This window comes from Schistocerca serialis, chromosome 1 (genome assembly GCF_023864345.2).
Source record: "Schistocerca serialis cubense isolate TAMUIC-IGC-003099 chromosome 1, iqSchSeri2.2, whole genome shotgun sequence".
Lineage (NCBI taxonomy): Eukaryota > Metazoa > Arthropoda > Insecta > Orthoptera > Acrididae > Schistocerca > Schistocerca serialis.
Window position 1 is genome coordinate 1,058,087,127 of NC_064638.1, and position 23,994 is coordinate 1,058,111,120.

Consider the following 23,994-nt stretch of genomic DNA (forward strand, 5'->3'; position numbering starts at 1 on the left):
TGCCGAATCTACTCTTGTGACTATCCACGAGCTGCAATGGTCAGTAAATTATCGTTGATCAGACTGACTAACGTTTGAAAGTCATTTTACAAATTGGTGCCGCTATTAACTATACCAACACGCACATCTAGACATGTGCTCCGGAAACCATTGTACAGTGCATGAAGCAAGATGTTAGGTACCAATATTAGGGAGTTTCTCTATTATTTCATTCATTAGTATGGTTTTATCCGCACCGAAATCTATCTTTTTTTAATCTCGTCATCATTACGCAAAATTTTTGATGTAAGCAGCAGAATTTCCACACTCTTCAGTTCTCGTAGTTTGTCCAACAGTGTCACGCGAGAGCAACTTCGCTTTTCTTCCAAAGATTTCCCTTTATTTAGTATCTTACCCATTATGAAGTGGTGACTGTCATGCAGTCAATGGTCTCACCTTTATAGAGCCGCGGTACCTGTCGTGATCTTTACCGGCTCTCAGCTCATCACCAGATAAGACGATATTCATACCCGCTTCAATCTCGCTGTTACAGGATCCTACAAAATACTAAGGTGTTGGCGCCATCTTTTTGAATTTATTTCCTAGGTTTTAACTTCATTACCTTGTTTTATTACACTATCCGGAAAAGCCGTTGGTCCTCGTAATGAGGTGGTGTCGAATGCGTTTCGGTGTCCATATCCTAACTGATGTTCCGCCTTGGCTGTTTTTTTTCGGAACAGTGTAGCCCTGAACATTTCTCACACTAAGTCGGAAATTGTTGTATGGTGCTTACTGTTACCACAACATAGTGCAATGGATCTCACAGGTACCTTACGTACCAGGAGTTCTGAGTACTATACCATCTTCTTCAGGCCTTCCCTTACTTTGCAGGGGCAGGGGGACTGAACACAGCTTTCAGTTTGTTCGTCTTCAGGAACCGTTCTGAGGTGTTTTGCTTTTAAGCTTCGCCTGATGTGGCCTGCGAAATTATCAGTTATCATAGCCATTTTCACGATAGAATTTACTACTTCCCTTAGACCTCGTGGCAGATTTTCAGCGTCAAAACAAAGGACTAAAGTCTTCATAATACTGTGATTCTTATTCGAATGGTGTTGGCCGAGAGTGTGCAGATATCGGTCCGTATGGATGGGTCTCTTATGTGCTCTATATCTCAGTTACCCATTGGATTTTCGACGGAGGACAGCATAAAAACCAACACGCCATCTACCTCTACCTCCACATGGAGTTTGAAGTAGACATGAATGTTGTTCTGGCGAGCCAATACCTTCTAACAAATGTGTCATCCATATAGCTACAAAAACGTACCACACTTCTGCTGTATAATCCGTGCCCTGGTGGTTGGGATAACATCCCAGATGTACACGTGTGGTCTGCAGCTGGATGTCTACAGCACTAAGTACACATTGCAGTGTCCTATAGCTCACATTGCATCTGCTAGGCCTGAATGTCCCTCTCGCTTCCGAAGTACATGCTCGGTCGTGATTCCACTTAAGAAGTGATGATGCAGCTGCACTGAGGCGACGAAAGTCATGAGATAGCAGCATGCACGCATGCGGATAGTATAGCGTACACAAGATATAAAAGGGCATTGCATTCACGGAGCTGTCATTTGCATTCAGGTGATTCCTGTGAAAAGGATTCAGGAAGCTGAGTTACATGGAATGGACTGGCTCTTGTGGTCAACTGAACCAATCATTGCCTGGGAATCATTATATTCGGCTACTTGGAGACCGTTTGCAGCCATTCATGGACTTCCCAAACAACGATGGAATTTATATGAATGACAATGGACCATGTCACCGGAGCGCAGTTGTTCGCGATTGGTTCCACAACAGAAAAGAGATATAATTGAAAGTCTAGTGGACAGAACTATAAGAATTTGTGCGCCGGGATACCTGGACGCCGAATTAAAACGTCTAAAGTAGGCTTTTGAGAAGAATGGGTACTCTAGTAAAGAAATAAATAGTTTTGCGACCGAATAACAGGAGGCCTAAGGACAAGAATAGGACACAGCGATGGAAGAACACGGTTTCTCTACGCTTCATCAAAAAAGTAACGGATCAAATCGGCAAGATTTTACGGAAACATAACGTTCGGCTTATTTTCAGGCCAACTAAGAAAATAGGCCAGGCACTTTGTTCCGTTAAAGATAAACGTCCCCCTTTGTCTGCAAGTGGTGTATACAAGATTCCTTGCACATGTGGTAGGGTCTACATTGGAACTAATAAGAGAAGTATGAATACATGGTTGAAGGAACATAAAAGTCTTTGCCGACTAGGGAAAACAGACTAGTCAGCCGTGATGGGACATGCTCTTCAGTCGGGTGATCACGCAGTGAAATTTTCGGAAACTGAAGTTTTATGTACTATGACGAACTATTATCCACGGCTATATAGAGAAGCCATCGCAATATATAAACACTGGGATAATTTTAACAGAAAAGAAGAAGCTATGAAACTCACCGATATATGGACAGTGGCGCTACAGAATTGGTGAGAAGTTTTTATCTTTAACGTGCTATGATCGATAGTAATATTTTATTCTTGACAAGGTTTATCTCTGCTATCACGTGAAATCCAGACACGCCTACTTTCCACGGTATTTAGGCCGATCTTCGACGTTCGACTCGCCAGTCGGCAAGAATCAGCACACCTCCGAAGATGTCCAACGCAGCTTTGGACGAAACGTCAGGGATAGAAGAGTTCTATGGACCACGGCCATACAACCCGGAATAATTCTCAGCAGCTGAAACATCCGGTCGTGAAAGCCTTCATTGTATAGTTTGAAGAACATTCTGGACAGTTCGAGCGAATGATTTGGCCACCCACATGACCCCACATGAATCCCATCGAACATTTATGGGACGTAATCGAGAGATCAATTCGTGCCCAAAATCCTGCAGTGGCAACAGTTCCGAAATTATGGGCAGCTATAGAAGTAGCATGGGTCAATATTTTTGTGGGGGACTTCCAACGACTCGTTGAGTCCATGCCACATCCAGTTTCTGCATTACGCCGGGCAAAAGGACGTCCGACATGATATTAGGAGGTATCACGTGATTTTTGTCACCTCACTCTACTGTGATTGTAGGGAAAAACAAGTCTGCTTTTCAGTAAAGGGCACGTAGCTTTAAGGGATGTCGTCCTTCAATTAGCTCTCTATTTTTTCCCACAACCCTGTTAAAATAAAACACACGAAATACTCGTACTACACAACATTCTACATGACTGCCTATTTCGTAAAACAGTACATTACACTTGTTAGTAATAACGCTGGTCACATTTCATGATCTTGGAATCAGTGCCAATGATCAGTACAACTGTTCTTGGCACTTTACACATTTCACCTCCAGGTATTAATAGTCATGAACCTCATTGTGCTCACAGAGGACAGCACACTTCGGACTCCACCACCCAACTCCGCTATCAGCGACTGTGGGACTTCTGCCTCAAACGTTTCGACCAGTAACTGTAAAGTAAAAGCAATGATACCATACGTGGAAGTTCTCCAAACAGCCAGTGAGAAGTCTCCTAGTGAAGAGAAGTCTCCTTGGCTTCTGACCGACACTCCACATTTCGCAATGTTACACACACTCAGCAGGGCTTGTGACGTATAGCGCAACATTACCATTTTCTCGGTGCTAATTTGCTTCAAATGTTAGAAACAGTTTAACTTTGCTAGAGCCGTGCCGAAGGTGATGTTTTCAAATATTTCCAGTTCTCTTACTCTCGGTGGAACTGACACTAGAAGAGGTATCTCCATAGTTGCGAAACCGGTTGTGTGTGTTTATAAGAGACCTGAAGAAATGTAGCTACAGCGAAACATAGGACATTTCATTCAGTTTCATTGTAATAGTTTTAGCACCTGTAATTTAAACAAAAAGAATAATGAAGACATCAAAGACCATAAATGATGCATAAAATGCTGTTTCTATGTAGGGGCCTTTCGGAAGAAATGGACAGCTCGCCCTCAACTCTCTTACGAACCAGACGTCCATGTTCTATCGTCTTCTAATAGACAGTTTTGTTAGTAATGTCAGGCTGACAAAATGTTGGCCATATTCCGTTAAAACGCAAATGAGTTATTTCATGGTTTCTTTACAAAGTAAACACCTAATAGTTGACTCTGTTTCTTAAGATTAATGAGTCGACATCTATGAAACCAGTAAATTATAAATGATGACCTGTGGCTATTTAACACTATAACACGCAATTGAGGAGAAAGGCGAGCATTTTCACTATCGTATGGTTGGAAGTTTGGCCCGAGCTTCAAAAAGCGTTGCATTTTATCAGAAACGTCACAAACGACTGTCAGTCCTCTCTTAAAATAAAAATTCGCGAGGAAATATACTGAGATAATGAAAATTGAACTGAGAACAAAACCATCTTGTAAATTAGACCTTCCACTGTAATTGTTCATTGTTTTCATAGTACCAACGATCGGAGAATTACCTGCGAAAGGGACATTTTAAGATAACTGAAACGAACTGACAACAGACATAAATTGTCCCGTTTCGCACAACATCCCTTACTTTATGATAAATGCGAAGAAGTTGTAATAGTTCATACGCACCACTGTTACCTACTCCTAACGAACTCTGCTCTGTCGGGGATGAGCCTTTTACGACAGTGAAGATGTTCGACGCCTTGTCCCGCAGCAGTCTGACATTATAGACATTATAATTACAAGCAGCGGAAACGATGACAGTCGTAATTAGACAATTAGCAGCTCACCACGAAACATTTTCAGTCAGTCACGAAGAAAGACACCGGAATTTGCTTTCGCCCAGCTTCCGCAACAACGTAGCGGCGATCTTATAACGCGGCAGGCGTCACGCACAACTGCCTGTACTTATAATTACTTTTTTGCTCAGGATTCAATTAACACTTTAGTGACGAAACTTTGAGGGGTGGGGGGGGGGGGGGGTGGAGTAGAGTAGAAAACTGGTTGGTGTGACTACTACTGAATTTTTTATTGTCTTCCAAGCTGCCTAGCATTAAAGAAATCATAGATCCTTTTCTTACTTCATGCGTAAAACCACTAACGAAGCTTCCTCTTCATTACCTGTCACGGTGAATGGTGGGAACACAGCCACATATAACAATAACAATAAATAAAGTAGCTTCAGACTACAGCTGTGTTGTTACAAGTTTTATTGCGTTAAACGTGTAACGCCATAACTGCAGAGTGGAGCTAGTTTATTTATTGTTAACCTACGATATCTCTACAATTCAGAATAGATCCATACTGATATCAAGATTAAATCCACCTTGCTATCAGTGATGAGATACAGAGTCTACTTGGTATGAGTGCTGATGTCTGTATATGTGGTACCTTAGTACGTACACACATCAGTGTGTTGGTTGTTTATTCTCTGCCTCGAACAGTCTTCCAGAAAACCCGTCGCATAATTTACTGCCTGATGTTTGCTGCACAGTCGTAACTGCACCACTAAGTGGACTACGCCTTTCGGTGTAGACTACCCATTTTACGTCGATGCGACCACAGTTCAACACCTGATCTGCTGCCCAGGGGAAAATAAGCATTAATGATTACTCTTGCCACATGTACTTCCAGGTACTAACCAACCTACAAAAACATATAACTTCTAATAGATGTAATTATTACTCTCCAAATGACGTGAATACTGATGTAATGTTATACAGTACACTATCCTCAGTAACGAATAAAAATATCAGCAGTTATATCAATTACATTCCACATGCATATATACTGTACAATAATATAGTAATTCCGAAACGCTGATTTTCTGCACCACTTTTTCAATGCGCGAAGAGTGCATAACAAATGAGTTTCAAATTTAGATAGCGGTGGAATCGTAAAGAAGGTTTCTTTAAGGTATTACAATTAAAGAGAACGTATTAAACTAGTTTATTCGTTTTGTAAAACGAAGTTACGGCACTTTATTAAACAAAGTAGCAGAAACCATGTAGGAAAATATCGTTCTAAAACAGGCAACAGCTGGTGTGACATCTTCCGCATAGGCAACTCAACTTTTACAGGAAATGATAATAATATACACGGTTCAATCCAATGGATTTATGGATGTTTACTTTGCTTAGCAGGCAAATGTCGAAGCCCGAATCCCCCCACCCAGGGATGGAAAACAAAACTCTTGGGACTCCCCTTTGCCACTTCCTACTTGCTTGCTTCTTGGATGAAGAGAAGTAAGCTCTATAATGAGTCATATCTTAAACCACCGGCTCTGCTCTTCGAATGTAAGAAGCAAACGCATAAAAAATTGTATGTCAACCGAATAATGAGGCACAAAGCAAAAAATAACGAGCAGAAATTTGCATCGCTTTAGTTAGTGTTAACTGTTGCGTATGAGAATTCCTGGTTGAACTGTTTTTTAAAATGGGTTTTATATTCTCCTGCTGAGACAGGCTCTGTTCTTGCTTTACCTCTTTCGTCTGATCTTAGGCGTCTGAATACTTTGAAAGCAAATACTTGGGCCCCGTTCAATCACACTGCATTCTTTTAACTAATCGAGCAGAGAATCACAAACATTGTTACACCAGAGAATCAGAATACGACAGAGAGGCGACACCGCGGCCAAAATGAGAGAAAGTGAAAAATCCTCTGACATGTTTTTGTAAGTCAAACCTCAGGGTCGTGGTAATGGTAATTCATAAGGAAATAACGAAATCTAGAAGAAAATGATAAATTAATGTATTCGCGTTAAGTCAAACACATGAAAGTTCTTTCTGTGCAGGTGTATAATACAAAAATATACAAATCCACAAGCAGATAATAATTTTAAACAGGAGGTACACACTTTGAGTTAGATATATTCGCAGTTTTATTGCTTGTGTGCGCAGTTATATGCTGTGCAGATATTAGGCATGGTTTCTAAGAAAATCAGCCATTACCTACCTTACAAGTTCGCACACATATTATCACGCTTTCACAACAACCACAGAATAACTAGTGACTAAAGTGAGGAAGCCGGCTGACGTTCGGCTATAACAGGAACTCGATCACGTGATATTCCTCACTCGCTACTTTTTATGGTTTCCGATTTATAGCTTGTGCGTTATACAGTGCGACATTTCAAGGCAGCGGCGTACTGAAAATTTATTACAGACACGTAAATGTAGGTAAGAATTGTTACAACTAAACGTCAGTTAACCGTACATCAGCTGTAAATGTCCTTATGGAATTCTAAGATGAGCAATAAAAATGTTCGAAATATTATGTATTCGATGTGGTCTTGTGGTTAAACATGTGCAACTGCATGGTGATATATGTTTCTTTTTTATCTTAGAGTTTGTAGCACATCCTGTGACTATTATTCATGTAGCAAAAGTATCAAAATTTTAAACGTGGCTGAAGCAGTAACTGTTGAAAATTTTCACGGTAGACGATAACAGCCAAACAGTTGCAGATTTATTGAAATCCTTGACCACGGTTTCGGTACATCTAAATATACCTTCATCAGAAGCAAAAATGCACCTGAACAGTAAGACCCGTTCATTAGCAAAAAAACTTAAAAACATAACTGAGGTAGAAGAAAAAGAAATGGTTCAAATGGCTCTGAGCACTATGGGACTTAACTTCTTGTGTCATCAGTCCCCTAGAACTTAGAACTACTTAAACCTGTAGCGCCTAGAACCGCTCGGCCACCCCGGCCGGCAGAAGAAAAAACACTTACAGCTTTAAGTAACCATGAAAATTACCAAAGTATTACAAGCACAAAAACTTTTAGTCATTCACTAAAAGCGCATCCTGCAGTGGAGATGCATAAAAACAATCGTGCCAAGAGCGTCGTCAGTAGCTAAAATTAAATTATCACCTCCATCTGTACAGCATAATTGTGAAGAGATGGTCGATGCGAACACGGCATACTATCAGTGCTTAGCTTGTGAAGTAACGTGAAGAGGGTGTGGAAGAATTAGGGCAGGCAATTTCACCGAGAGAGTGCCCCGTACATCATCGCATTTACGATGCAGTAGGTGAAAGGACTGGCTCAGCTCTTACATAAAAGAAATTTCATACGCTACGTGCTGTCATCCTTGCGTCATAGCATTTTTGTAGACTGGAGAAGGGGGGAACTTTATGAAATAGTCTAATCTTGTCATGTGCTTTGTTTCAAAATACTAAACAACTTATAGTTTTTAATGCCTTTTTACAATAGACTCCGTAAACATTTAAAATTTTTCAGCAAAAGTAACTAAAAAATTGAAGACTTAGTAGTGAATGTGACTTTTTGCAACAAATGTCATATTCATGTAAGAATATGGGAATTGTGAGTCGACCTTGCTGCAAAACACTTTGTTGTTTATTTACATATTTATTCCCACAAACCAGTTACAACGACAAATGTCGCCATCTGCAGTGTGTTCTACAAATCTTATCTACTGTATGTTATGACATGTTTCTAACAACTGATGTCGCTGTTTGCGGTATACACTACTGGCCATTAGAATTGCTACACCAAGAAGAAATGCAGATGAAAAACGGGTATTCATTGGACAAATATATTATATTAGAACTGACATGTGATTACATTTTCACGCAATTTGGGTGCATAGATCCTGAGAAATCAGTACCCACAACAAACACCTCTGGCCGTAATAACGGCCTTGATACGCCTGGGAATTGACTCAAACAGAGCTTGGATGGCGCGTACAGGTACAGCTGCCCATGCAGCTTCAAAACGATACCACAGTTCATCGAGAGTAGTGACTGGCGTATTGTAACGAGCCAGTGGCTCGGCCACCATTGACCAGACGTTTTCAATTGGTGAAAGATCTGGAGAATGTGTTGGCCAGGACAGCAGTCAAACATTTTCTGTATCCAGAAAGGCCCGTACAGGACCTGCAACATGCGGCCGTGCATTATCCTACTGAAATGTAGGGTTTCGCAGAGATCGAATGAAGGGTAGAGCCACGGGTCGTAACACATCTGAAATGTAACGTCCACTGTTCAAAGTGCCGTCAATGCGAACAAGAGGTGACCGAGACATGTAACCAATGGTACCCCATACCATCACCCCCGACGACGAATACACGCTTCCAATGTGCGTTCTCCGCGATGTCGCCAAACACGGATGCGACCATCATGATGCTGTAAACAGAATCTGGATTCATCCGAAAAAATTACGTTTTGCCATTCGTGTATCCAGATTCGTCGTTGAGTACACCATCGCAGGCGCTCCTGTCTGTGATGCAGCGTCAAGAGTAACCGCAGCAATGGTCAACGCGCTGATAGTCCATGCTGCTGCAAACGTCGTCGAACTGTTCGTGCAGTTGGTTGTCTTGCAAACGTCCCCATCTGTTGACTCAGGGATCTAGACGTGGCTGCACGATCCGTTACAGCCATGCGGATAAGATGTCTGTCATCTCGACTGCTAGTGATACGAGACCGTTGGGATCCAGCACGTTGTTCCGTATTACCCTCCTGAACCCATCGATTCTGTATTCTGTTAACAGTAATTGAATCTCGACGAACGCGAGCAGCAAAGTCGCGATACGATAAACCGCAATCGCAATAGGCTACAATCCGACCTTTATCAAAGTCGGAAACGTGATGGTACGCATTTCTCCTCCTTACACGAGACATCACAACGACGTTTCACCAGGCAACGCCTTTCAGCTGCTGTTTGTGTATCAGAAATCGGTTGGAAACTTTCCTCATGTTAGCACGTTGTAGGTGTCGCCACCTGCGCCAACCTTGTGTGAATGCTCTGGAAAGCTAATCTTTGCATATGACAGCATCTTCTTCCTGTCGGTTAAATTCGCGTCTGTGGCACATCATCTTCGTGGTGTAGCAATTTTAATGGCCAGTAGTGTATTTTCTGTGCTTTTTTCTGTTGCCTTTTTTTCAGCGTGCATCATGTCATCTGCAAGTTCGTTCGACGGCATGCCTCTAAATCTAGACACAGAAAAGCAAAACTTTTCGCACTTTATTTATGATCCGAAATATTATGGCATCTTCCTCTGTCTAGAATTAGCTGCACGCAGTCCTATGAACTTGCAGATGACGTAATGTACGCTGGGAAAAGCGGCAACAGAAAAAAGCACAGAAAATATGCCGCAAACAGCGACAACAGTCCTTGTAAACATGTTATAACATACAATAGATAAGATTTAAAGAACCCACTGACGATGGTGATATCTGTTGCTGGAACTAGTTTGGGGGAATAAGTAAATAAACAACAAATTGTTTTGCATCAAGGCGGACTCTCAATTCCCATATTGTCGTTTTTCTATGCAAATACGGACCGAATGGAAGAGTTGCAAGATAAAGTTATTGTCGTATTCATATTTTCAAGTTCAGGAGCTTTCTTACAAATCTAAATATCTCTAAAAATCCTGCTTCATATTTTCAAGTTCAGGAACTTTCTTACTCACCTATATATCTGTAAAAAGCATGCTGTGTTTAAAATCCAACGACAACGAAATTTGCATTTTTTTAGCTTTTTCTTAGTGAAGGAGCAATCACAGGATAATATTAAACCATACGTATTATTCAATGGCACAAACCACGCCTCAGATATACTATTAAATGGTAGGAGGTAAAGTGTGTGGCGCTCAAACCGTGAAAAGGTTGCGGCCTGGATTTAGAGTGCGGACTTTCGTTATCTGTGGCACTAGGAAGGTGAGCATGTTGAGCCCATCTCCTCGTAGACTCTCGGTCACGTTTTATCCCCCCCCCCCCCCCCCTCCCGGAGAAAGATGCCCAGGCCTCAATTTGATAGGAAATTGGGTGAAGTAAAACTCCCCGCTCCAACCCAGGACTGAAACCGGGACTCCAGAGCCTGAGAGTAGTGCTCCAGCCCATAGACCACCACAGCCACAGACGTTGCAACGATAAATGTGTAATATTAAGAGCAGTTTACAGCAGAAATATAGCATAGCTTACAGAAAATGTTATATATGAACTAACTATACTGCGTAGTGTATAATAAAAAAACATGACGGAAATGTACCACGGAAGTGAATAACAAAGGAAATATGAAAATTTAGGAAATTGCTTTGCGAAGGTAATCATTGTAAGAGAGATGGGAAAACATCATAGCAGGAAACGTTGTGAGGCAGGACGAAGGATTTTTCAGCGATAGCAGGAATGTGTCAGTACCATAGTGCAATGACTAAACTTAAATGGAATATGTCCAGCAAACTGTTGAACATGTTGATTACCTCCACTGTCTGGATACGAAATAATTAACATGGCATAGTCAGATGTAGAGAGCAGACTGAATGAGAGATGAATGTATCTCCCGTGTCTTCGTTACCTGCTAGTCTATGGATTCCGAACGCAAGAGAATATGACGATTTGAAGGAAAGGAGAAAGAGACAAGACGAAAATCAAAGTTTAACCACGAATGACGAATGTAAGGCTTTACCTCTGTTTGTTAATTGTAGTTGGCTTTGGTATTCAATCATTATTCTCTACATTGTAACATCGCGGTCTGCACGCTTCGTTTCGAGCTATGCTTGTCCTCTTCGGCCGTGTACAACGCAATGTGTGAAAGGAAAGTCCCCATCATTTTCTTTTTTAGAATGTCAGTTTCTTTGGTGTCAAAGGGCCTGCGACAAGTTGCTTACATAATTAAAAGCATGATGGCTCATGATGGCTCAAGGGTGTCGTCTAATGCGAACAGCAAAAACTAAAGTACGCCTCTCGAGTGTGCCATATGACGGCAACTTCCGTGTAGCAGCCACTTTTCCTTGCTGTATCGCACGATGAGAAAGTGATGATTCTGCGAGAGTTTATCGTTCCTCTGTCTTTCAAAAAAGAGTAAAATAGAGGTTCAGGACAGGTGGAGATAATTCACTTGTACTTTATTAGAAACGAAGCACTACTTTAGAATAAGTGTTTCTGTCTTTGATGTCAAAGACAGAAACACTTGTTCTAAAGTAGCGTTTCGTTTCTAATAAAGTACAAGTGAATAATCTCCACCTGTCCTGAACTTCTGTTGACAAAACTTGGAACAGATGAGTGCAGATGCTCTTCCGCTCTTCTTCGGGCAAGAGGATACACTTCCAGGAATAGGGAAAGAATGACATAGTAAATTCCCCTACGCGGAGTAGTGACAACTCTATTTGTCTAAAAGTCTCTGTATCTATTTTGAATAATGTAACTACGAAAGATTTTTCTTTGGGATAACATGCATAAATAAAAATAATATTCGGCTAGGAGGATATACGACTGCTGACCGCCGGCCGGTGTGGTCGAGCGGTTCTAAGCGCTTCAGTTTGGAACCGCGTGACCACTACGGTCGCAGGTTCGAATCCTGCCTCGGGCATGGATGTGTGCGATGTCCTTAGGTTACTTAGTTTAAGTAGTTCTAAGTTCTAGGGGACTGATGACCTCAGAAGTTAAGTCCCATAGTGCTCAGACCCATTTGAACGCATGCAGTATGTTCTTAACGTAAAATAAAAACACTAAAAGGCGAATATCAGACATTCAGCAGTAGTTAAAACAATGCCAAGTTAACATTAGTGAAATTCTGACAGTAGAATAATGATAAACCTGTGAAGTACAAAGATAAGCTCGTTATATAAATTAGAAAACACGAACTTATGACCCAGGGTTCGACCCGGGCGGGTTCCAGAGGAGAATGATCTCCACAGCAACTTATCATTGAGAGCTGGAGACAGGCGTCATTTACAAAGATAAATGCTTTAAGCAAAGTAAAAAGACAAACAGATGTCCCAGTTTTCTAACCGGAATGGTTCTATGGGAGAACAAGATACACATACCTTATAGGTCAAAGCGAACACCGACGTCTTTTAAATAGTTCGCGAGCAAATACCTGTACATATTGAACCATAGAAGTAAAGTTGCCCCCCTCTCTCCACCCCTCCCCCCCCCCCCCAATTTTTTGTATAAGATCGCCTGTGCTGCCGAGTACTTCGTACACGCCAATATGATGTGCTTCAGATCCACCACCGCCGTTGCCCTGATCACCCTGTCATCAAGCGATGATGTGCAAACTGTAAAGGTTGGCGGGATAACACCTGTGTCCATCCTCATGGGGGTGAGAGAGGTCACAAGAAGTCTACCAACCATCAAGGAAGTAAACTACAGCTGATAAGAGACGTTCGTCTGTATGGCCGGCAGGTAGCTGCCTTTGTAATGCTGGGATGTGTGCCATTCACCTGTCGTGATAAACAGCTTCCGTGACTGCAGAATATGTAATGTATATCAATTCCCATTCGGAATGGAGCTTTATCTATTTCGGACAAGTGTGCAGGCGCCATAGTATTCCTGAATCAAATCTACTTTAAGACAAGTAGAGCTGTCAGCGAACTTCGTGGCGTCTGAGAAGGCGGCTGCCTTGCCCTAGTAGCATCCGGCTGCAGCCTTCATTTTCCTCTTCCTCCTCATTCCTCAGCTCCACTCGCCGCTGCGCTCGGAGCGGTAGGCAGGGTTGCGGCCGGAGCGCTGTTCGGCCAGGCCTGGTTTACTGTGAGTTGAGCTGTAAGACTGCCGTAAGCTACCGTTGACTATCATAAGTAATCATAGGCTACAGCAGTTTTCCTAGTAGCTTTGCTCAGTTAAGGTCGCACCTGCATTACCTGTATGTTAGGTGTGTTGCATACCTATCTGGCGTTACATCATTACGATCACTTTCTTCACATATGCGAGCAGTGTCTTACTGAAATCCCCAAGTAGGCGGAAGCGGTGAACCGTCTAGAAACCAAGTGAGGGTATATAAAGGGCTACGTAACCTATGGAACGTTTTTGTTCTATAAAGTTTTCCTCCCGTTTGTTACTTAAAACTAAACAGTATTTGTAGCAAAACTGAAATGTTTAACGTTTAATTAAGGTTTTCCCCGAAAATTGTTGATTTTGAAACGAGAAACAGAGGGATGTTGTAATAGAAGAAAAAAGGAAACAATACAGATTAATGATGTAGCGCTAGAAAGCGCTATTTCCTCAAACACGAAAGGTAAAATAAAAAATCACAAAATGAAAATATACGAAACATCGTCTTAGTACTTCTTTAAAATTATATAAAACACAATAAAAGTTTCTTGGGCTTCCAGCCTCGTCAAGTGGTTTAAAATCCACGAGCTTTCAGCCAAGTACTCCTCGGCCATTGTGAAGTGGTGACTGTCTTCTGGTTGCTGCTGCCCTCCTTTATATAGCCGCGCTGCCTGCCGTGACGTCACTGCTACCTGCTCTGGCACCATATATGGTAATGTTTGCTTTTTGCGGCCGCCGCGCTCGCTTCAACCTTCCGATGGCCGGGTCCCCTCATTATTGAGCGTGTGGTCACAAATTTTTATTTCTATCGCTTCTTTTATTGCGCTATCCCAAAAACTGTTAGTCCGTTTGATAATAGATGTCTCGTCGATTGCAATACAATGACCGTTTTCTAATGGATGCTCTGCTACCGCTAATTTCTCTAGGTACCGTAGACTAAAACATCTCTCGTCTTCTACACAGCGCTGTTCTATGGTACGCACAGTCTGTCCGATTTATAACTGTCCACACCCACGTGGTATTTTATATGCTCATGGCATTCTGAGGCCAACCTCGTCTTTCACAGGCCTCAAGAGTTGTCGAATTTTTGCTGGTGCTCTGAAGACTGAATCGATTTTATGCCTCTTTAGGACCTGGCTTATCTTTCCTGTTTTTGAGCCACAGAACGGCAAGGACACAAACTTCTTCGAGTCCTCCTAGGAGTCTTTCAGCTTACGTGTTTTCGGAAAGATAGCTTGTGAAATTGGTGGTTGTTGTAGACGTTTTCCTTGAATACATTCCGTAAGTGGCTCAGTTCCTTCGGCAAGTTTTCAGAATCTGAGACGGTTTCGCCTCGATGCACTAAGATCCTCAGAACAAAACGTTTCTGCGACGGATGGTGATAGCAGATATCGGTCTGTGTGGGTGGGTTTCCAGTAAACGCTGTGGCTGAGACACCCATTTGCTTTGCGGCGGACGAGGACATCAAGGAACGGCAAGGCACCATGTATCTCTATCTCCATTGTGAACTTGATGTTGTCATGGATGTTGTTGATGTGGTCCAAGAATTCTCCCAGCTTTTAACGACCATGATACCAGACAACGAACGTGTCGTCGACGTAACGATAAAAACAACTAGGGTTTTCAGGAGCTGTGTTCCGGGCGATGTTTTCAAAGTACTCTGTGAACAGACTGGCTACAACGGGAGCTAATGGGCTTCCCATCGCAACGCCGTCCGTCTAGTTGAAATATTCTCCATCATACAAGAAATACGATGACCTCAGAGTATGCTTGAACAAATCCATAATACTGTCGTCAAATAAGTGGGAGAGGAGATCTATAGAGTATTTAATGGAATACGCGTGAACAATGAATTACAACAAAGCTGACCATAATATCCCCATCTCCAGGACGCAGGCATTTAGTTCGAGTGATGAAGTTGCCTGTATTCTTGATGTGGTGCACACAGTGACCAAAATGTGGGGGACAAGGAGGCTGGCCAGATGTTTCGCGAGTCTGTAAATCGGCGATGCAATGGTGCTCACGATAGGGCGTAGAGGATCGTTCTTCTTGTGAACCTTTGGAAGGCGATTCAATGTAGGTGGTCGAGGTGCCCGAGGCAGGAGATTTTTGATGGCAGTCTCTTCCAGCGACGACATCTTGAGAATCTCCGACGTCTTCCTCATTATTCTTGAAGCTGAATCCTTTGACAGTTTTTGATATGTCTCCTCCTCCAACATCAACCGAATCTTCGCTTTATAGTCTGCTCGTTCCGTAATGACGGCTGTAAGTCCGGGAAACTTTTATTAGTACATATCATGTGAAACTATGCACTCTTATATTATAAGGTGTACAACTTTGCTTCCGCCGTTTTTCCCCAACATTTGACGCTTTAATGAAACAAATTGGTTACACATGTATCATTCAAAGTATTTTCCATCGCTGGCCACTACTTTCTCCCATCTTTAGGGCAGTGTACGAATCCCGCGTCGAAACAATTGTTCATCTTTGAAACGATCCACAAAACGATCCAATTTGTGACTTCTTCATGAGATCGGAAGTGTTGGTCAGCCAGGTCACGCACCATTGATCTAAACAGGTTATAGTCAGAAGGAGCAATGCCTGGAGAACACGGCTGGTTGGGTAACACTTCCCATTTTAACGTTTCCAAGTACATTTTGACCTCTTTTGCAACGGGGGGTCGAGCGTTGTCGTGCTATAACATCACTTTATCGTGCCTCTCGCTGTATTGCGACCTTTCGTCTTATAATGCTCTGTTCAAGCGCATTAATTGCGTTCGATAACGAGCACCTGTGATTGTTTCACTTGGTTTAACACCTCATAGTACACGACGCCGAACTCGTCCCACCAAATGCAGAGCATGATCTTGGAGCCGTGAATATTCCGTTTGGCCGTCGACATGGAAGCATGGCCGGGATAGCTTCATTATTTTTTGCGTTTAGGGTTATCGTAATATACCAAATTTTCGTCCCCCGTGACAATGCGATGCAGAAATCCCTTCCGTTTCTGCCTCTGAAGCAACTGTTCACAAACACACAAATGCCGTTCACCGTCTCTTGGTTTCAGCGCACACGGGACCCAAGTTCTTTCTTTCTGAATCTTGCCCATGGGCTTGAGACGTTTTGAAATGACTCGCTGTGTCACTCCCACTAATCGTGCCAATTCTTCTTGAGTTTGACTCTACTCTTCACTCAGCAATGTCTCCAATTCTGCATCTTCGAAAACATTCCCTCTTCCATCACTATGCCAGTGTACGACGTCAAAATCACTGTTCTCGAAGCGTTGAAATCACTCACGACACGTTTTTTTACTAATAGTGTCCTTACCATACGTACTTGAGAACATTCGACGAGACTCAACAAACGATGAGAATTAGGCTCGCAGACTGACATTTTCAATCAAGAACAACTTTATGATGCAGACACAAGTCGACTAATGTTTGAATCAGTTTCTGTTAGTAAAAGGGTGAATGGCCTTTCAGACCATGATGCACAAATTTTGACACTAAAAGGTTTTTGTACTCAAACCAATGACATATTTAATTACAAACTATGTAAGAGAGTTAATCCAACGGCAATAGAGAGTTTTTTAAAACTTGCGAAGGAACAAGAGTGGCAAAATGTTTATAGTGCCGATAATATAGATGATAAATACAATGCTTTCCATAGCACATTTATCATGCTCTTTCAGAGTTGCTTTCCATTAGAACATTCTAAACGGGGTACTAGCAGTAATGGACAGCCCGGTTGGCTGACTAGTGGGATAAGGATATCATGTAGAACAAAGCGGGAATTATATCAAAATGTTAGAAGTAGTCACAGTCAAGCTACAGTAGCCCATTACAAACAGTATTGTAAGGTGCTTAAAAATGTTATTAGCAAGCCAAAGAGTAAGTGGTATGCAAATAGAATAGCTAATTCACAGGATAAAATTAAAGCCATGTGGTCAGTTGTGAAGCACAAGGTCGATGATATAAAGTCAGTTCGCAGTAATAATATTTCTGGTACTGATAAATGAGATATATGTACAGTATTTAACAACCATTTTCTGAGCATTGCTGGTGAATTAAATAAAAATTTAGCTTCTACAGGAAATCATATAATTTTCTTAGCAAACGCCTTTCCGAGATTGATGTCTGAAATGCTCGTCTGTGATAAGACAAGAAGGAGATTGAGTCAATAATTTAATCGCAGTAGACTAAGGACTCTCATGGTTATGATTGAGTGTCTAGCAGAATATTAAAGTACTGTGCTGTACATGTTAGCCCTGTATTTAGCCATATTTGTAATTTTTCCTTTAGGAATGGTCAGTTTCAAATGGTTCAAATGGCTCTGAGCACTATGGGACTCAACTGCTGTGGTCATAAGTCCCCTAGAACTTAGAACTACTTAAACCTAACTAACCTAAGGACAGCACACAACACCCAGCCATCACGAGGCAGAGAAAATCCCTGACCCCGCCGGGAATCGAACCCGGGAACCCGGGCGTGGGAAGCGAGAACGCTACCGCACGACCACGAGATGCGGGCTGGTCAGTTTCCTGAGCGATTAAAGTACTCAGTAGTAAAGCCGCTTTATAAAAAGGGTGAAAGGGATAATGTAGATAATTTTAGACCTATTTCTATGCCATCAGTGTTTGCAAAAGTTATCGAAAAGGGTGTGTATGTAAGGTTAATTGATCAATTTATATCACACGATTTGCTATCAAATCTACAGTTCGGCTTTAGAAGTTGTTTGACAACTGAAAATGCTATATTCTCTTTTCTCTGTGAGGTACTGGATGGGCTAAACAAGAAGTTTCGAACGCTTGGCATATTTTTTGATTTAACTAAGGCATTTGACTGTGTTGATCTCACAATATTGCTCCAGACGTTGGACCATTACGGAATAAGGGGAGTAGCTCACAATTCGTTCACCTCTTACTTTAGCAACAGGCAGCAAAAGGTCATTATTCTCAGTGTCGATAACGGCTGTGATCTGGGATCTGAGTGGGGTACTGTCAAGTGGGGGCTGCCCCAGGGATCAGTGTTGGGGCCGCTGCTGTTCCTTATTTACATAAATGATACGCCATCTAGTATTATGGGTAACTCTAAAATAATTCTGTTTGCTGATTACACTAGCTTGGTAGTAAAGGATGTTGTGTGCAACATTGAGTCGGTTTCAAATAATGCAGTACATGACCTCAGTTCATGGCTTGTAGAAAATAAACTAACGTTAAATCACAGTAAGACTCAGTTTTTACAGTTTCTAACACACAATTCAACAAAACCTAAAGTTTTAATCTCACAGAACGGGCATATGATTTGTGAAACTGAACAGTTCAAATTTCTAGGCGTTCAGATAGATAGTAAGCTGTCGTGGAAAGCCCACGTTCAAGATCTTGTTCAAAGACTTAATACTGACATTTTTACTACTCGAACGGTATCAAAAGTGAGTGATACTTCGACACGTAAATCAGTCTACTTTGCTTATTTTGATTCACTTATGTCGTATGGTATTATGTTTTGGGGTAACTCTTCCCATTCTAGAAGGATATTTTTGGCTCAGAAACGAGCGGTTCGGGCAATAAGTGGTGTGAGTTCATGAACCTCTTATCGACCTCTGTTCATGAGTCCGGGTATTTTGACATTGGCCTCTCAGTATGTATATTCCTTATTGTCGTTTCTTGTTACCAATATTAGTTTATTCCCAAGAATAAGCAGCTTTCACTCGGTTAATACTCGGCAGAAATCAAACCTCCATTTGGATCGGACTTCCTTAACTCTTGTGCAAAAAGGTGTGCAGTATGCTGCTACATTCATTTTCAGTAAGCTGCGACTCGAATTCAAAAATCTTAGCAGTAATCAACGCGCTTTCAAATCGAAACTGAAGAGTTTCCTTATGGGTCACTCCTATTCTGTCGAGGAGTTCCTTGAAAAATTGTGCTGATTCTTATTGTATTGCTGATAGCGTTTACTTAAACTTAAGGATTGACTTTTATCAGATTCATGAACATTTATTTTAATCTGTTATAAGTTTTATGTTGTAAGTTCATGTACTGACACGTTCCATGACCTTGGGGATTTGCTCCTCAATTTGGTCCTACGGATCTTGACGTGTAAATAAATAAATAAATAAGTTTATGTTTACCGAGGTCCAAGCTGCGTTGTCGCTACCTATCGCCAAACGGCGGAAGTAGAGTTGTACACATTGTATACAGGGTGTCACAAAAAGGTACGGCCAAACTTTCCGGAAACATCCCTCACATACAAAGAAAGAAAATATGTTAAGTGGACATGTGTCCGGAAACGCTTATTTCCCATGTTAGAGCTCATTTTATTGCTTCTCTTCAAATCACATTAATCATGGAATGGAAACACACAGCAACAGAACGTACCAGCGTGACTTCAAACACTTTGCTACAGGAAATGTTCAAAATGTCCTCCGTTAGTGAGGATACATGCATCCACCCTCCGTCGCATGGAATGCCTGATGCGCTGATGCAGCCCTGGAGAGTGGCGTATTGTATCACAGTGTCCACAATACGAGCACGAAGAGTCTCTACATTTGGTACCGGGTTTGCGTAGACAAGAGCTTTCAAATGCCCCCATAAATGAAAGTCAAGAGGGTTGAGGTCAGGAGAGCGTACAGGCCATGGAATTGGTCCGCCTCTACCAATCCATCGGTCACCGAATCTGTTGTTGAGAAGCGTACGAACACTTCGACTGAAATGTGCAGGAGCTCCATCGTGCATGAATCACATGTTGTGTCGTACTTGTAAAGGCACATATTCTAGCAGCACAGGTAGAGTATCCTGTATGAAATCATGATAACGTGCTCCATTGAGCGTAGGTGGAAGAACATAGGGCCCAATCAAGACATCACCAACAATGCCTGCCCAAACATTCACAGAAAATCTGTGTTGATGGCGTAATTGCACAATTGCGTGCGGATTCTCGTCAGCCCACACATGTCGATTGTGAAAATTTACAATTTTATCTCGTTGGAATGAAGCGTCATCCGTAAAGAGAACATTTGCACTGAAACGAGGATTGACACATTGTTGGATGAACCATTCGCAGAAGTGTACACGTGGAGGCAAATCAGCTGCTGATAGTGCCTGCACACGCTGTACATGGTACGGAAACAACTGGTTCTCCGGTAGCACTCTCCATACAGTGACGTGGTCAACGTTACCTTGTACGGCAGCAACTTCTCTGATGCTGACATTAGGGTTCTCGTCAACTGCACGAAGAATTGCCTCATCCATTGCAGGTGTCCTCGTCGTTCTAGGTCTTCTCCAGTCGCGAGTCATAGGCTGGAATGTTCCGTGCTCCCTAAGACGCCGATCAATTGCTTCGAACGTCTTCCTGTCGGGACACCTTCGCTCTGAAAATCTGTCTCGATACAAACGTACCGCGCCACGGCTATTGCCCCGTGCTAATCCATACATCAAATGGACATCTACCAACTCCGCATCTGTAAACATTGCACTGACTGCAAAACCACGTTCGTGATGAACACTAACCTGTTGATGCTACGTGCTGATGTCTTGATGCTAGTACTGTAGAGCAATGAGTCACATGCCAACACAAGCACCGAAGTCAACATTACCTTTCTTCAATTGGGCCAACTGGCGGTGAATCGAGGAAGTACAGTACATAGTGACGAAACTAAAATGAGTTCTAACATGGAAATTAAGCGTTTCCGGACACATGTCCGCATAACATCTTTTCTTTATTTGTGTGTGAGGAATGTTTCCTGAAAGTTTGGCCGTACCGTTTTGTAACACGCTGTATAAAACATGTTTCTGTTATTCATAAACAACTTTGACGTCATCAGTAATAACAGGAAACTCTTACCTTTGATCATGATGAAGAACGTTCAGTTGAGTACAAAATAACAATTATTACATTTAGATATTATATGTGGATGTTGTAACCTCCCCGCAGAAATAAAAGAGATTTATATTTAAATGTTAATGGGAACAGAGCCAAGTGTAACCTCCCCGCAGAATTTTGAAAAGAAAATAATTAATTAAATGTTAATGGTCATCGTGCTAAACGTAACCTCGCAGCAGAAATAGAAGAAAAGTCTATGATAATGAAAACGAGCCAAATGTTTACTCCCCACAAAAATTATAGAATAATAATGTCACAAATGTAAACTCGACACAAAAATTAAGAAATAAAGATTAATCCTTAAACCCACAATAATAGGGCAGCAGCGCTGACCTTAGGCCGTGCAATAATTAATCTGATAAATTGATTCTGGGAGGAAAAGCATAGGAAATATTGTTTCAATTGGAATGATTCTTTTCTTAAAAACGATTGGTTTGAAAACAAAATTATTATTGGGGAATTTCTTGAACAAATTAATTACAATTAATAGATGTTATTGGCTGAGCGCAATGCTGCTTCATTACCTTATTTAACAAAATACCTCGTCCTGAACCGTGACCAGAGACCCATGTCGACGCCCGCCGACTCCACACACACTACTTCGACTGAGTCCAACTCGCAACAGACGACTCGGAACTGAACTCTCGCTCAGTCAAGCGCAGACTAGCAACGATAAACAACTCTCTGTTCTGAGATTCTGTCATGCCTCGCCGTCGCTGGTACTGAATACATACGTGTTTCAATGTATACTGTAGTTGTATCAAACGTAGCTGCTTTGTTGACATAAAGGAACAGAAGTTATGCACTCATTTAATTTTTATTTCTTATAAAATGAAATTTGTATTCCTTTAAAGATATAAAATACGTAATGGAATGACACTGAATGATGAGCGGGTCTAATTATGTGCAAAACAAACAACCACACAAACAAAAAAACAAAGAGAAAAATGGTTCAAATGGCTCTGAGCACTATGGGACTTAACATCTGAGGTCATCAGTCCCCTAGATCTTAGAACTACTTAAACCTTACTAACCTAAGGACATCACACACATCCATGCCCGAGGCAGGATTCGAACCTGCGACCGTAGCGGTCACGCGGTTCCAGACTGAAGTGCCTAGAACCGCACGGCCAAAACAAAGAGAAGTCATCGGCTCCCAGGTTCTCTCCGACACATTCATTTGTATCTTTCTCTGGTTATACTACCAATACTACTGGTCATCCTACCATTTGCTGCGTCATTTATGTACCGTACCAAAACTACTGAACCGTAGTTTTGGTTGAGCGCATTTCTTAAAGTGTGACTGATGTCGAGAAGCAGACAGAGGAACTGAGCAGCGCCGTGTGTCGTGTGCTGCAGGAGCGTGACGGTGCTGGCGAACGTGTCGCCGTGCAGCGAGTGCGCGGCCGCGCTGCGGCAGCTGTGCGGCCGGGTGCGGCTGTCGCTGCGCTTCGCGGCGGTGTTCGCGCACCACGGCGACAACCACCGCGCCGGCCTGCAGCAGCTGGCGGCCGCCGGCGCAGAGCTCGCCGTCTTTGGGCCCCGCGACTGGGCGCTCGTCGTCCACCGCCAGGTCCGTGCCTCGCTGCTGCCGCGCCTTCCCACCCACCTGCTCTGTCTCACCCTCCACTTTCCTCCCCCTTACTGTCCCTCCTACCTCCTTGCGAGTGCTACCAACTGTCAAGAAAAACAGTCCAAACTCTGCATATCTACGAGGGGCATTCAGTAACTAATTCAGCACAATTCTTTTTATGAAATCAGGTCGGTTTATTCAGGATTCCAATAAATCGCATTATTCTCCACTCCTTTGCTTACAAAATCCTATTTTTCAACATAACCATCCGTCCAATTAGACGGCCTTAGTTCACCTTAGTGGGAGGGTCTGTATGCCCACATGGTAACACTCTACGGATCGACGTCCGAGTCAGTAACCTCTCAATCATCTACCAACTGCTTCCCGCTGAGGGCACCCTTAATTGGGCCTAGCAGATGGAGGTGCGAGATCCGGCCTCTAGGCTGAATGAGAAAAAAACGTCCGACAAAGTTTTCTGAGCTCCAGTCAGCTGCACAGTCTTGCGTGGAGCCTTGCGTTGTCATGGACAAGGAGAACTTCATTTGCATTTTTGTGGCTACGAACACGCTGAAGTCGTTTCTCTAATTTACTGACGGTAGCACAGTACACTTCAGGCTACGTCTCACTGAAGACATCAAACAAATTAACCCCTTCAGAGTCCAAGAATACCGTCGTCACGACTTTCTCGACTAAGGGTGCGGTTATGAACGTTCCCTTCGGAGGAGAGATGCTGTGGTGCCACTCCATTGACTGGTTTTTTGTTTCCCGTCCGAACTGATGACTTCATGTTTCATAGCCTGTGCTCGACAAAAATTTGTCACGATCATCCTCGTAACGCTCAAGCAATAACGGACAGGTGGTCTCCGTTGCTCCTTATGGTCCACTGTTAGGCGCCGAGAAACACAGCAGGCACAAAGCTTTGAAAAATGGTTCAAATGGCTCTGAGCACTATGCGACTTAACTCCTATCGTCATCAGTCCCCTAGAACTTAGAACTACTTAAACCTAACTAACCTAAGGACTTCACACACATCCATGCCCGAGGCAGGATTCGAATCTGCGATCATAGCGGTCGCTCGGCT

General features: G+C 42.5%; 1 protein-coding gene across 1 annotated transcript in view; it reads left to right on the forward strand.

The window, feature by feature from the left end:
• The window catches only part of LOC126458943 (uncharacterized), a 90,448-nt gene that overhangs the window by 56,336 nt on the left and 10,118 nt on the right, over positions 1-23,994 (forward strand). The window contains exon 4 of the mRNA XM_050095827.1: positions 22,700-22,913. Coding sequence (XP_049951784.1) covers positions 22,700-22,913 — 214 coding nt within the window. The remainder of the gene's footprint in view (positions 1-22,699; positions 22,914-23,994) is intronic.